This window comes from Elgaria multicarinata, chromosome 3, assembly GCF_023053635.1.
Source record: "Elgaria multicarinata webbii isolate HBS135686 ecotype San Diego chromosome 3, rElgMul1.1.pri, whole genome shotgun sequence".
In the NCBI taxonomy this organism is placed as follows: domain Eukaryota; kingdom Metazoa; phylum Chordata; class Lepidosauria; order Squamata; family Anguidae; genus Elgaria; species Elgaria multicarinata.
In genome coordinates, this window is record NC_086173.1 from 40,928,880 (window position 1) to 40,943,145 (window position 14,266).

The window sequence follows — 14,266 nt, forward strand, 5'->3', positions numbered from 1 at the left end:
AAAACGTCAACGAAAGCTGGTGTTCCTCCAAGAGTCAGTAATGACTCAGTGCTTGCACGAGAGATTCCTTTCCTTTCCCAAGTCCTCCGTGGGGCTTACTTCTGAGTAGACATACTTAGGATTGTGCTGCAACTTTGTTTTTAAGATACACGCACACACGCGCAAACACACCATATCTAGGAAAATAACAGTTTGCTGGTTACTGCATCACATTTACTTGAAAAAAGGGAGGCTGGGAACCCTAAAATAAGCAGGGGCATTGTTTTAGCACTTCTGTGCTGTTGCAGACCTGAAGCTGGATGCAGAAAGACATTGAAGAATCCTCTTCAGCCAGGAAAGGCCTGGGGGTACTGCAATTCTTCCCCCTTTTCTTTTTCACTCCCAGGCCTTCTGGCCTGTGGCAGAGGAAGCAGGGAAGAGAGAAGAAACACAGCGCCTCTCTCTCTTTCAGGTTTCCTACCACTGCTTGCATGGCTGCTGCTGCTCCCGTCTTGTGCTCCAACTATAACGAGAGGTCCAGCTAACTCTCGTGAACTCTGTGTGTGGCTGGGGCACAAGGCAAGAGCTGCCGTGGAGGCAAGAGCAAGGGGGCAGCAAGGGAGAGAGTGCTGGTTGAGTGAGCGAGCGGGCTGGCAGCAGTCGCTCCAGTCCTCGCCTGCAAATGCAATTATTGGCTTTCCAGGCAGCGGAGGGGTGGGGAGAGCAATAGAATTCACTGCTCTTCCTGTCCTCCTTGAACGTCCTGATTTGAGAGGGGGCAGGGCAGGAAAGCAGAGGCAGCCCCAAACATTAGGGCGTGCCTGGGCACACTTGGCACATCCCTTACACACACCAGTGGAGAGGAGACAGTCTGCGGTGGCAGTGGCAGCAAGGAGAAATGGGGGGGATCACAAAGGAGGGGAAAACATAAGAAGAGAGTTTGGACAAGCAGACAGTGGCTCCTTAGGCTGGTACCAAAGTTCTGATTTTGTACTTTTAAATGTTTTCTTAGATTATGGAGAGCAAGTGGAAAAGGATCTGCTCTTGCTCTCAGACACAGGAAAGGCAACAATGAGGGGCACCGGACTCTGGAGGCAGCAGGTCTGTGCCATGACAAGAATGCACTTTTTAGACCTCAAGCGTGAGGGCAAAGTCTGGGGATCCCTGTGAGTGCCAAGTCATCTACTCATTTTCACTTTCTCTGAAATCTCCTGTTTTAAAGCATGTCGAGAATATAGGCAACTTTTGGAATGAGGACTAAACTACATGTGACATTGAATTGTTGGGTTAACCCTTCCCTCCTGCATGCTGTGGTCTCAGTGAAAATTGCCTGAATTGTCATTAAAGAAAGAAAGAAAAGAAGAGGTAGTTCCTATTTTTTAAAATTTTTGATTGTGTCAAGTTATGAGTTGCCCTTTGAACCAGATAAACTCCCAAGGTGACTTATAATTAGAACTTAAAGACAATTTTTAAACTCCTTTAACTTTAAAACACGATGAGCCCATTCAGACAACACTGAGGGATCTGTGGTTAGCATAACCATGCTTCTCTGTGGTTAGCACAAACCACAAGTAGAATGGTCGCTCACAACACCATTAGCACTGTTCAGTTCCTGGTTCCTTTAACCACGCTCTAAGCACAAACCTGTTAGATGAGCACCTGAGTCTTTCAAATGCTCTGTCCCATATTCTAGCAGTCAGGGCCGGTGCTAACATAGAGGCCACTCAGGTGGCCGCCTAGAGCACCAAGCTAAGAGGGGCGCCGGGCACAGCGCAGTACTCATGCGCGTTGGCTGTGAGCTGGGCCAGCCCGAGGATTCAGCTGGGCCTGGGCGGGCAAGATGACGCCCTGCACCCGCCCAGCCAAAGCAAAGCCAGGAACGCTGGGGTGGGGGTGGGGCGGCTCCACGTTTGGACTTCTGGAACATGCCCGGAAGAGAGAGAGAGAGAATGTATGGGTGAATGGGGTGCATGGGGTCTTTGAGTGAGTGCATGTGTTCACGCGTGTATTTGTTTGGAGTGAGTGATGCTGAGTGTGTGAGTGCGCGCGTGTGTGAGTTGGGGGGATGATTTGGAGGTGATATTCCTATTAAATAATGCATTTTAGACCCATAGACGTTCCTTTCCAATTTGTTTGCTATAATTGGCATGGCGTATTTCTTGCACTTTAAAATAAATTAAGCAGTTTCAAGTTTTGTGCTTCTTATTTTTTCCAGGAAACATCTGTTCTTAAAAATCAAAGTTGGCATTTTGGGGTGGGTGGGGGGTGAAAGTAGCTCACCTTGCCTAGGGTGCAAAATAGTCTGGCACCGGCCCTGCTAGCAGCCCTTACACTACAGGAACTGGCAGTTGTGCCTGCCATTTTAGTTTCATCTCTATAGTCAGCCCTTAAAGCTAGCAATTACAGGAGACTGAGTCAGGGTGGAGTCTATCTGACTCCACCTCCACAGCCTCTGAGATCCCATTCCCCCACCCCCACCCCGCCACAGCTACTTACCAGACCCATTCACCAGCCAGGTACTTGTGCAGTACAAGAATCTAATATTGCAAAAATGACAGCCATAAAGGAGCCATTTATGCAACATTGCTGGAATGAATGGACCATTGTTGCCTGTAATGTTGCGCAAATGCCCCCTTTACCAACACCAACACCATTTATGTAACATTAGATTTCCAGAAATCATGAGCTGTCATTTTTATACAAAATGGTGGCTTGCTAAGGGGAAGGACAGCCCTGCAGTTCTCGTTGAGCATTTACCATGGCATCCGTGGGGCGGGTGGCTTTGTGAACACCTGGTGAAACTAGATAGAGGTGAGTCCACCCATCTCAGAGAGAGAGAGAAAGAGAAAATAAGTGTGCACCTGCCTGAGTGTGAGAATGCAGTCTGGACAATTGCACCAGAAGCCACATGACAGACACTATTAGGGGGACCATATGAAAAGGACGACAGGGCTCCTGTATCTTTGTTGCATAGAAAAGGGAATTTCAGCAGGTGTCATTTGTATATATGGAGAACCTGGTGAAATTCCCTCTTCATCACCACAGTTAAAGCTGCTGGAGCTATACTAGAGTGAACCAGATTTAAAAGAGGACATGGCACCTGCAGCTTCAACTGTGGTGATGAAGAGGAAATTTCACCAGGTTCTCCATATATACAAATGACACCTGCTGAAATTCCCTTTTCAGTACAACTGTTAAAGATATAGGAGCCCTGTCCTCCTTTTCATATGGTCACCCTAGACACTATAGACACTATGTGCTGGCCCCTCCCACTGTTGTCATGCAGCCCCTGATGTGCTTGCTTGGGCCTAATTTAGCCAGTACATAAGACAGTTTTACAGCAAAGCATCTTGTAAGACTTGAGAAATAACTGTTTTTAAAGGAAAGAAGAATAAATAATGAGTCTGAATGAACAGAACTAACTTATTTTGATTATAATTTGGTTTGGGTATAATGGGGTTAAATTTATTTTCCGTATGTGCTGAACAAATAGGTCAAATGTTCAAGTTGTCTTGGTGCCAACTAGCGTGAGAGGTCAGGAGGCTTAGCAAGAAGTCAGATAATGGGCTTTTCATTGTGATTTGAAGCCTCATCCCACATACACTTTTGTTTTGGTTTACCCTTGAATTATCTCATTTCACTTATATAGTGCTTATATAGCATAAGAAAACTTGTAAACTTACACCTCTGCTGTAGCGCGTTGGGGAGATCCATTGAGGTTCACTCACACATGTTGTTATCCCCACCCCCCAGATCTTCTTTGTACCTCCTCCTACCATTTATTGGTTGTTTGAAGTGGGGAAAACTCCCCCTCAGAGAACAAGGATTTGGATTTGCTTCTCTTGTTACTGAACACCAAAGTAGAATGTTACGTAAGACTGCAGTCAACTCTTTTGCATGCTTACTCAGTAAATAAATCCCATTGAGTTCAATGGAATGCATTTCCAAATTAGAGCCCCTCCGATTGTAGTCTTAATTTTTGCAACTTTAAAAAGGAAAAAAAAAACATGGGGTGGGTGGCTGGGGTGGGGGAGTGAAGCGAGGTAGGAAGTGGCCATCTCAACTCCCAGTGTACAGAGGAGGAGACTTCAAATGCAGCGCCAGGACCTCCAATGGCAGAGAAATTGAGAGGGAAATCACAGTTACTGAGAGGATTAAGCCATCCTTTCCCATGCGGGGGCTCCCAATAAAAACTGGATCCCCATTGTTAAAAAAAGAAAAGAAAAAGGTGGGGAGATGCAGGATTCCTCCCCATGGAGAACGTTTCCATCTCTGCTTCCCCATCTCCTGCCATCCCCCACTCAGCTTCACATGCTCAAAGGAATGGAAGATCTGTGTCCTTCTCCCACCAACTCCCATTCAAATAAGAACAAGAGCAACACAAATTAGGATGGAAAAGGAGGGACATGGACACACAAACAGGGATTCAGAAGCAACAAAAGGACTTCGCTTGAAACTGACAAGACATTTAGGTGAAACTGACAAGTCTTTGAAGAGCTCTCTTCCACAGCATGTTCCTTTGCAGTTAAAAACACACAGATCTAAAGAGTCTCTCCCCCCTCACTTTCCTTTCCTCCCGCGCTGCTTTTTGCTAGTTTAACAGGGGGATTTAACTGCTCCTGTTTCCCTGCCAGGAGGGAGCAGGGGCGTTCAAAAGCAGCGGGAGGAAAGGATTTGAATTTGCACAGCCCTCTCCTTCATCAGCAATACTGCCCCTTGAAAACACGCCCACAGTAAAGCACATTGGAAACGATGGATGAAAACACATGTTGAAATTTGAGCGATGTGTTTTCACATGCCCAGAAGAAGCAGACTTTCTCTGCTGCAAAATATTTCACTTAAAGCGGGGGGGGGGGGGGGAGAACCACAATCACAGCAGGACATAGTCAACATCATCTAAGTCCTTTGCACTTAACGCAGACTATAATGTCACCATCATTTTAGTCTTTTGCATAGACTTTGCTGCAACAGCACAATTTAAGGCTGGTGGGATAAAGTTTTTGGAAGGGTATGTAATGTAGCATGATAGTTTCTGGTCTACAAAAAGCAGAATCTTTGAAAACATGTGCAGAGCTCAGCAGAAAGAAATTAGGGAAAAGCTGAGGCCTCCTGATTGCTTAGTGTTACAAGCACAGGCTAGCGTTAACATAGAAAATAAAGGAGGCAAAAAGGCAGATTTGGGTAGTAGAAGGCATATTTGGGTAGTGGAAGGTTTGTTTGAAGGAAAGAAAAACCAGAAAGAGAATAAAATCAAAGAGCTACTTTGGGAATGCTGAATGCTGGGGAGAAGCTGACTGCTTCAAAAAGCGGAGAACTCTGACAGTACAGTATTCTGTTTAGAAATTATAGGAAATAGGTGCCCAGATTAGTTAGGCTAGCTATTTGTGTTAACCCTGTTTATTTTCTTACACTTTTGCTCTTAAGTTTTTTTTTGTGGGGGGGGGGAGTGGAGGTGTGTGTGTGTATGCAGTAACTACCACTACTACTAATTTATTTCTTACCCACCTCTCCACTTGGATCGAGGCGGGGAACAACAGTGAATATAAAACACATTAATATTCGCTGCTCCTTCAGTACTGCAAGTAGGCTGCTCTTTCTTTTGACAGTATAGTCTTTGGCTTCAGCCTCTTCTCCTGCTGGCTGGGCCCCAATTAATACTAGACCCGGAAATATTGTTCTACTGCCCAACCTTCTCACCGTCTTCTGCTGCCAACAGCTGCAGCTGTTTTTCTTATGAAGCCCAGCTGCGCGGCTTCTGCTCAAGTCTGACTTTTACAGGGCAGAATGCAGCTTAATGTGACTCAAAAGCCGATGGTTCTAAAGGTAAAGGGACGTGAGTGGCAGCAAGAAGGGGAGAGGCACACTTTTCCCAACTGTACGGTACAATGCAATTGACTCAATGTCCCCCCTCCTTTGCTTAATTACTGTATTTCCTTCATTACAGATTACTTCTTTCTGGAATTATACTACTACCTTTTCTTATCCAGTTAGCGTCATATGGTATTTTTATGAAAGCACATTATGCAGAGCTTCATTCTGGCCTTTATTTTGAGCCGGGAAAGAAGTCTTTCACAGGAACCAGTGGACTTCTGATCCTTAATAATACAGGTAAGGGCACAGATCAGAATAGTGAGACTTCATTTCATATGGTTCAGACTGAGGTCCAACGTAGTATAGTGGTTAGAGTGTTGGCTTACCACTAGACTAAGAAGAATAGAATTCAAGTTCCTATTCAGATCATGATGCTCCTTGACTTGGTTCACAAGACATAGTGTGTCTCATTGTGGGTTATTTAACCCATAATGAGCCATAGCACCTACAACAGTGTTTTGAATATGCAACTCCCAGCCAAGGATTGTTGTGTCATACAAACTCGGTGATTATCATAGATCTGTTGTAGGTTTATACGAGGGTTGTTTAAGCCTCACATAATCCACAGTTGCCGGATTTGAATGATGTGACAACCCCTGCCTGGGAGTTGCATATCCAAAATGGCAGCTGGTGCTTGTTGCAGCCTCTCCATGTGTTAAATAACTCATGGTGGGCTTTTGTCTTGTGTGAACTGGCCCATTCAGTTTCTTTGGTCCATCTATGGGTTTAGCCTTCTTCACTGGATTGTTGTGAGCATAAAATGGGAAAGAGGGTTAACCATGTCTGCTGCCATAAACCCCTTGGAGGAAGGGTGGGATACAAATGTAATAAATAATAAGGTTTACTTGCAATTTTAGTATAAACAGAAGTATACAATGCATGAAGAATAGGTATTCTAGAAGAAAAAGCCAAGAGAATTGCCACCATGCCATAGAGTATTCCTCTTGCAAATGAATCACACCATTCTAATGTCCTCTCAGTGCAGTTTTCTGCTTTCCAATCTGGTATGAGTGCTCCCTCCTGGGCATCAGGCCTGGCTTACACATGCAGCTGAACAAGATACAGAAGTTGTAGAATGGATTGTGCCACTTCGGGCTGCTAGTAGGTGTAACTTGTTTTCAAGTTTGGTTTTATTTATTTATTTATTAATTACACTTATATACCAGCCCCATAGCCAGGGCTCTCTGGGCGGTTTACAGAAATTCTAAAATTAAGATAAAAACAAGTATACAAAATTTAAAATTCTAAAACACAGAAAATACACACAAAAAGCATTAAAAACCATTACAAAACTAAACGTGGGTGATTAAGATGTGCCGCCATATGCCTGGGCAAAGAGGAAAGTTTTAATCTGGCGCCGGAAAGATAGCAGCGTTGGCGACAGGCAAGCCTCGTCAGGGAGATTGTTCCATAGTCTGGGGGCCACCACCGAAAAGGCCCTGTCCCTCGTTGCCACACTCTGAGACTCTCTCGGAGTAGGCACCCGGAGTAGGACCTTAGATGTTGAACGTAGTGACCGGGTATATTCACGTCGGGAGAGGCGTTCCGTCAGGTATTGTGGTCCCAAGCCGTGTAAGGCTTTATAGTTCAAAACCAGCACCTTGAATTGGGCTCAGAAACATATAGGCAGCCAGTGCAAGCGGACCAGAGCAGGTGTTATATGGTCGAAACTTCTGGTTCCCGAAACCAATCTGGCTGCTGCATTTTGCATGAGCTGCAGCTTCCGAACCGTCTCCAAAGGCAGCCTTACGTAGAGTGCATTGCAGTAATCTAACTTGGAGGTTACCAGAGCATGGACAACTGAAGCCAGGTTATCCCTGTCCAGATAGGAGTGTAGCTGGGCCACCAACCAGAGTTTGTAAAAGGCACTCCATGCCACTGAGGTCACCTGAGCCTCAAGTGACAATGATGGATCTAAAAGAACCCCCAAGCTATGAACCTGCTCCTTCAGGGTGAGTGCAATCCCATCCAGAACCAGTAGAACACACCCCCATCCTGTCAGCGGAATCACCTACTAACAGCATCTCAGTCTTGTCTGGACTGAGTTTCAGTTTATAGCGCTCATCCAGTCCATTGTCGCAGCCAGACACCAGTTCAACACATCCACAGCCTCTCCTGCTGAAGATGAAAAGGAGAAATAGAGCTGCGTGTCATAAGCATACTGATGACAGCACACTCCAAAGCTCCGGATGACCGCACCCAGCGGCTTCATGTAAATGTTAAACAACATGAGGAACAAAACCGACCCCTGTGTACAAGAATGTTCAAAATAGGGCTGTGCTCTGCTCTGTTCTGGACCCCCAGATCCGGAGCAGATCAGGCCAATCTGGACCCCCTAAATTTGGATCTGAATTGGGTCGGGGAGGTCCGGACGCCATTTTGGGTCAAACTATGTTTTTCCCCATTGACTTACATTGGAAAAGAAAAATGCCTATACTGTTTTTAGTTTTCAAGATAGAAACCTGAAAATGGGAACCATGATAGTATCTAAATAGATCCTTAGTCATGCCAATTTTGAAGCAAATCGTATCATCCCCTGATTTTTAGGGAATTTTTAAAGTTCCCCCCATTTACAAAGCTGTATTCATCTCCTTCATTTTTCAAGATACACACATGTAACTGGGCACCATGATAGGTTCCACATTGAAAACTAAAAAAGTTATAAGCATTTTTCTTTTCCAATGTAAGTCTATGGGGGAAAATCCGGACCCCTGGATCTTACTCTGGATTCGGATCCAGATTGGTTCGGAAGAGGTCCAGATCAATCCGGAGCACTTCGGACCTGATCCGGAAGGTCTGGATCAGGATCCAGAGCGGATTGAGGGGGCCTGCACAGCCCTAGTTCAAAATGTGGCACACACATCCCAACTGCAGTCTGAGCTGAAGTTCTGCAATCTGTTCTGAAAAGTAAACATGTAAGAATTATAAGTTTAACTGTGAACTGTAACACAACCCTTTTAAGCATCTTTACAAATAGATACACAGTAAAACTTACATATAATATTTATTTATTTATTTATTTATTTATTACATTTTTATACCGCCGGTTCACAAAAGTTAAAACCATAATAAAACAACCAACATGTTAAAAGCACAATTACAAAATACAGTATAAAAAGTATAAATATTTATATACAGTAAATTTAAAATACAGTATAAAAATATTTAATTTTTGCCCCAAATTTCCTTTTGGTATGTCCCTGTTTGGTTGTGAAGTAAAGATTTGGCCATAATCCTCTGGTCATTCTCTCAAGACATCTTTCTTTTTTACCAGGTAAAAACATTGACAATTTCATCCATGCAGTGAAGAGTCAGAATATCATGATGGATGTAGTCTCCGGAGACAGTGTCAGTGACCAGCTGGTACACAATGGGGCTATAAAAGTAACTCTTGAAGACAAGGTAACTTTTAGCTATTTTACTCCTTTTTGGAGAAAGAACCAAGTTATCCAATAGATTGGTCTCTTATAACCTGGTGCCTTCAAATGTTTTGGCCTGCAGTTCCTAGGATTCCTGACCATTGATCATGCTGGCTGGGGCTGATTAGAGTTGAATTCCAAAACTTCTGGAGAGCATCAGGTTAGGAAGGGTGTTTATAGTGTCATCCATATACATAGCACTTCACAGAGCTTCTTTTTATATATATATATATATATATATATATATATATATATATATAATTTTTATTTGTTTTCTACACTATATAAACATACATAAAACATTACAATAATAATAATAATAACAAAAAGAAAAACATCAAACAACTGCTACATACATATTGAATAAATGTTGAGTACATATATGTTGAATAACTATTACCTATACCTTATCATACTACAACATCCTCATTCTTAACATAAAAGTGCACCCCCCACCTCGGGATCATTCCTGAGTCCAAAATCTAATCGTTTCTTCTGCTGGCGGTTTCCCACTTCCCTTAGTAAACACAAATATTAGGAACTTCTTAAGAAGAAGAAATAAGAGCTTCTTAAGAAGAAGAAATAAGACTGTTCTCTGAATAAATTTAAAATCAACTGAAGGGCAGACAACCAATGGGAAATGGGTAAGAGGTACCTTCCAAAATATAATAGCTGAAGAGGCCAAATGTCATCTCCCAGGTTTATATTTCTTTATGTCCTTTGGCATTCCCCTCATTCAGTTAACTCCTTTGGAGACGTCTAGTGTGTTATCATTGATAGCTGAAGCTCTTACCACTCTTTCAAACTGAATATTCATCAGCGTTTGGTGAAGGTGACATCTTTAAACTATGAGGAGTGTGTGTGTGTGTGGGGAGGGCAACTTAGAACCTGATTTGCAATCTGACTTTTAGAGAAAAATAAGAAACAGTTGGTAGTTAAATTTCAGTGAAACGGAGGCCTCAGCTAGACCTACCTGTTAGTCTGTGGTGGAGGAGGGAAGATCTCGCAATGTGTTTATTGCGAGATCCCTCCTCTGTTTACATACGACATGTGACGACCTCAGAAGGAGAGGTGTCACGCCCGCCATTTTTATTAAAGGGCCAGCAGTGCACAAAAGCTTGTGCGCAAAAGGTAAGTAATTTTTTAAATTTAAATGATTTCCCCCGCTCCCCTACCCTACCCCCGATGGGTGCAGTGCTCCTGGCTCCTCACAAGGAATCGTGAGGAGCTGGTTCAACCCACGGCGCCCAGCCACACGTTCCACGCTCTTGGGCTCAGCCCGAGACCGTGGAAAAACTGGGGCTAAAGGGGAGGGCGAGATCCCGGGGCAACAGAGGGATCATCCCTTCCTGATCCTTGGATCCTTTGTGCATCATGTGGATGCACAGGGATGATCCCAGGGATCACCCTGGGATTTCGGCCCATCTAGCTATGGCCTGAGTGTGGAGTGAGGTACACATCTACTCTGTGGTAATTAGATGCAGGGTCATCCGTTTGGCTATTTGCTTGAAGAAATGTATTTGCCTCTAGTCTATTGCAAAAATACTATAATAAGATTCTGCTACTCTCTTGTCAATGGGAATATTGCGCCTGGAAATTCTCCTCACTTATGGAAGTGGAGTGAGCAAAGCACATTATAGTACTGCAAAGTGATCACCCTCAACTCCTGGTAAATAATCACACTCAACTTCAAGGGTGTGGTGTAGATATGGGACAAGCACTTGAAATACCCTATTCAGTCTTTACTATTCAGATAACAGAGTCAGCAGAGACCTTCTTGATGGACATTAAAATAACAACAACAAAATCTCAGTACCTCATGCCCAAAATAAAAACCTCATTAAAGGCACTCGATTGCACATGCTTTGAACTTTAATGCAAATGCATTTTATGTTTGTTTATAGACTGGACATCAGTAAAAGCAATTATTATGTTTCACTTTGGTCCAGAAATACAGGTTCACAATTATGTGCCACATGGAAGTCACTAATTGCTTTCCAGTGCTGGTCAACATCATCAGCAATGCACTTCTACAAATGTTTAATTCTACTGCCCATCTTCGAATCTGGAGTCAAGCATTTCTAGGTGTAAGTATGTTAGGTGTGTGGTGGCGGGAAGGATTGCACTATATAGGGATATTCTTTTTCAATAATATTCTTTTTCATGGTTTTAAGAATATATCAAAATATGGAAAAATCCATTTTTAAGTGAAAATATTAATATGTTCTGTTGAAAGGGCTCTTGATCCATCATTCTAATAAGACATACAGTGTTTTCTATCACTAGTCTCTCTGAGACACAACTCTGGGAGTCGTAGGATTTTTCTATGTCTAAGCATGCATTGGATTGCACTCTACATGGTTTGTATGCAATATAGCTTCGGCTATTGGGCAGAGAAGAAATGTAGGTAAATAAATGTTTTTTTAAAAAATAAGAATAAAATAAATGTAATGGCAGATAAAGATCCATATTGAGAAATTCAGAAAGGTTCCATCATTTTGCCCCAGAACCTCATTCCCTTCTGTTTCTCTTCCCACAAGGCTCATGCGTGCCCTCTTCATTAAATGGGAGGAGATGCTGAGGAGAGCATCCTTCCTCGTCAATCTGCCCTGCGGATTCACTCCTGCACAATGGGCCCCACAGCCCCTCTGGCTTGCATCCATGGGGATTTGGATCTTCTCGGGTTCCCAAATTAGGTTGCCACCTCCCCTAATGCTAGGGACATCCACTTCCTGAGAGACATCTTGATATGGATGGAATTAACACCTGCTGTTGCACTATCTCCCTCTGATGGAGGGCAGAAGCCATTGTAGGGGGCTTGAGTGTCCCCTGATCTACTGATCACAGTCTAAGCAGCTTCTCATGATTCCCTGCAGGTGAGCCAGGGTCATTAGCTCTGATTTCTGAAAGGGGGCATTTGGGTGTTCTTGCAGAAGTTTTCCACCCTCTACCATGGCAATGACACTATACCTATTCATTGAATGTCTCACTTGTTCTTTATTTTAACATTAAGATGTTATGTAGATCAAGTTTGTCTTAATTGTGTGCTGTGAAATCAGACATGTGACCAAGGCCATGTTTGGGTGGGCACACCCCCTTGGGGTCTGGACATGTTGGTGGGTACGCCCCCTTGGGGGGCAGCCATGTTGTCTTCCCTTTTGGTTTCCAAAATATGGTCACCCTAGTACTTGGCCATGTCAGAAAACATGGCTATGTAATAAGGTCCTACAGACATGGAGCTGTAACACTTATCCCCTGCTGTTAAATCTCTCCCTCCCTCCCTCCCTCCCTCTCTCTCCCCCTCCCTCTCCCTCTCCCTCTCCCCCTCTCCCTCTCCCTCTCCCTCTCCCTCTCTCCCTAACTCTCCTAGTAGGAACTCCACCTAAAGAAACAGGAAAAAGCAAGCAAAAAGCAGTTCCTGATTGTGGAGCCAGATTAAAAAATACAACAAAACTGTAGTCTCAAACAAGACAAGATAGGAATTGGGAGGTCTCTCTGTCTCTCTGGAAGTGACATAAAACTGCTTAGCACAGTCCGTTGTTTTTTTTTAATAAGTGGAAAACTCCACTTCAGGAAAAAGAACTGGTACTGAACGTCAACGTTCTGGACAATACTGGCTTGCCTGTGTCCAATGCCTCTAGCCCTTTTGGCCAAAGAAGGGCCAGGCAGGAGTCCAAAAAATTATTTATTTATTTATTTATTACATTTTTATACCGCCCAATAGCTGACGCTCTAGTGTAGGTCTAGTGTGGGTCTAGTGTGGTTTAACACACAAACACTCAACACCCACATACACACCTTTAACTTCTCCATACACTCTGGAGGATGTCTGTGTTTTTGGGCCAGAACTAAGGATATCCTGAGCTCCCAACTGATTCTAGGATTCCGACTGACTCCCCTGCATCTGCCCACCCCCAGTTGGGCATCCATGGTGTGAGCATGGACCCATGCTCGAGCACTTGGCAGCCATCCACCCCTGCTACCATAATTGTGTACTTCCCCCCCATTGTGTCAATGGGGCCTTTACGGCTGCTGCTAATGTGGGGGGGGGAGGGAAGCGCACAATTTCTGGAGCCTCCATTGTGCACAACGGAGGCTCCAGTAATTGTGTACTTCCCCCTGCTGCATCAATGGCTGCTGTAAAGTCCCCGTTTATGCAAGCAGTTGTGGCTAGTTTGCCTAGCCACAACTGCACAAAATTATTGTTGTCAAAGTGATAAATGTTCTTTTTCTGATTCATTCCCCAGAGAGCTACTGTGAAAAACGTATGGTTTTATTTTTCTGAAATATACATCGCTACGGCTGTTATTTTATTCCCTGCTTTTCTGCCACACTTTGCAATGAGGAGCATCCATGACTACAAGGTAAAATGCTTAAATGTGCATGAAATACATTCTATTACAATAGCTTGATGTTCGGTTTCAATTAGAGTGGGGGCATCAAACTCAGATGAAAATATGGTGCATTTAAGATGATAAAAAAAAGAGCAGAGAATTTAACTTAAGAGAATGAAACTGATTTAAAAGCTACAGCAAGATTTTAAATGCCATGGGAAATAAAAAGTGATTTACTTGATGTCAAAAGGATGTTTGGAATTCCTTTCCTACAGAAGGGTGGCGCTACCAAAAGGGCTGTTTCATGTCTCAGCACCTCACTTGGCAGGTGGTGACAATTCCAGAGTCCAGAGATCTGTGTGCACCTCCCATGTGTCCTTCCAGCTATGTTTCTCACCTCACTGAAAACTACCCATGTTTGGAGAACCAAATGTTATTATTATAAACTTTATTGCATATTAGCTGCATGGGCCATTCGCGAACAGGTGAGACAATAACATGCCCGCCGCGAGCTTGCCACTAGCCAGCAAAAGTGCTACAAAAAAGAGTAACTAGGATAACAATCATCTAGGTTATAATTTCATGTCATCTAAAGGTGTAGTTCAAACACTTTTGGTTGGTGCAGACTATTATACATCATTTAGGACTGCCAAGTTTGTACAC

General features: G+C 43.6%; 1 protein-coding gene across 1 annotated transcript in view; it reads left to right on the forward strand.

Annotated features, from left to right (window-relative positions):
• The window catches only part of LOC134394520 (ATP-binding cassette sub-family A member 10-like), an 80,243-nt gene that overhangs the window by 38,279 nt on the left and 27,698 nt on the right, over nt 1-14,266 (forward strand). The window contains exons 19-23 of the mRNA XM_063120051.1: nt 992-1,145; nt 5,924-6,087; nt 9,125-9,252; nt 11,219-11,356; nt 13,517-13,633. Of these exons, the coding sequence (XP_062976121.1) occupies nt 992-1,145; nt 5,924-6,087; nt 9,125-9,252; nt 11,219-11,356; nt 13,517-13,633 (701 nt within the window). The remainder of the gene's footprint in view (nt 1-991; nt 1,146-5,923; nt 6,088-9,124; nt 9,253-11,218; nt 11,357-13,516; nt 13,634-14,266) is intronic.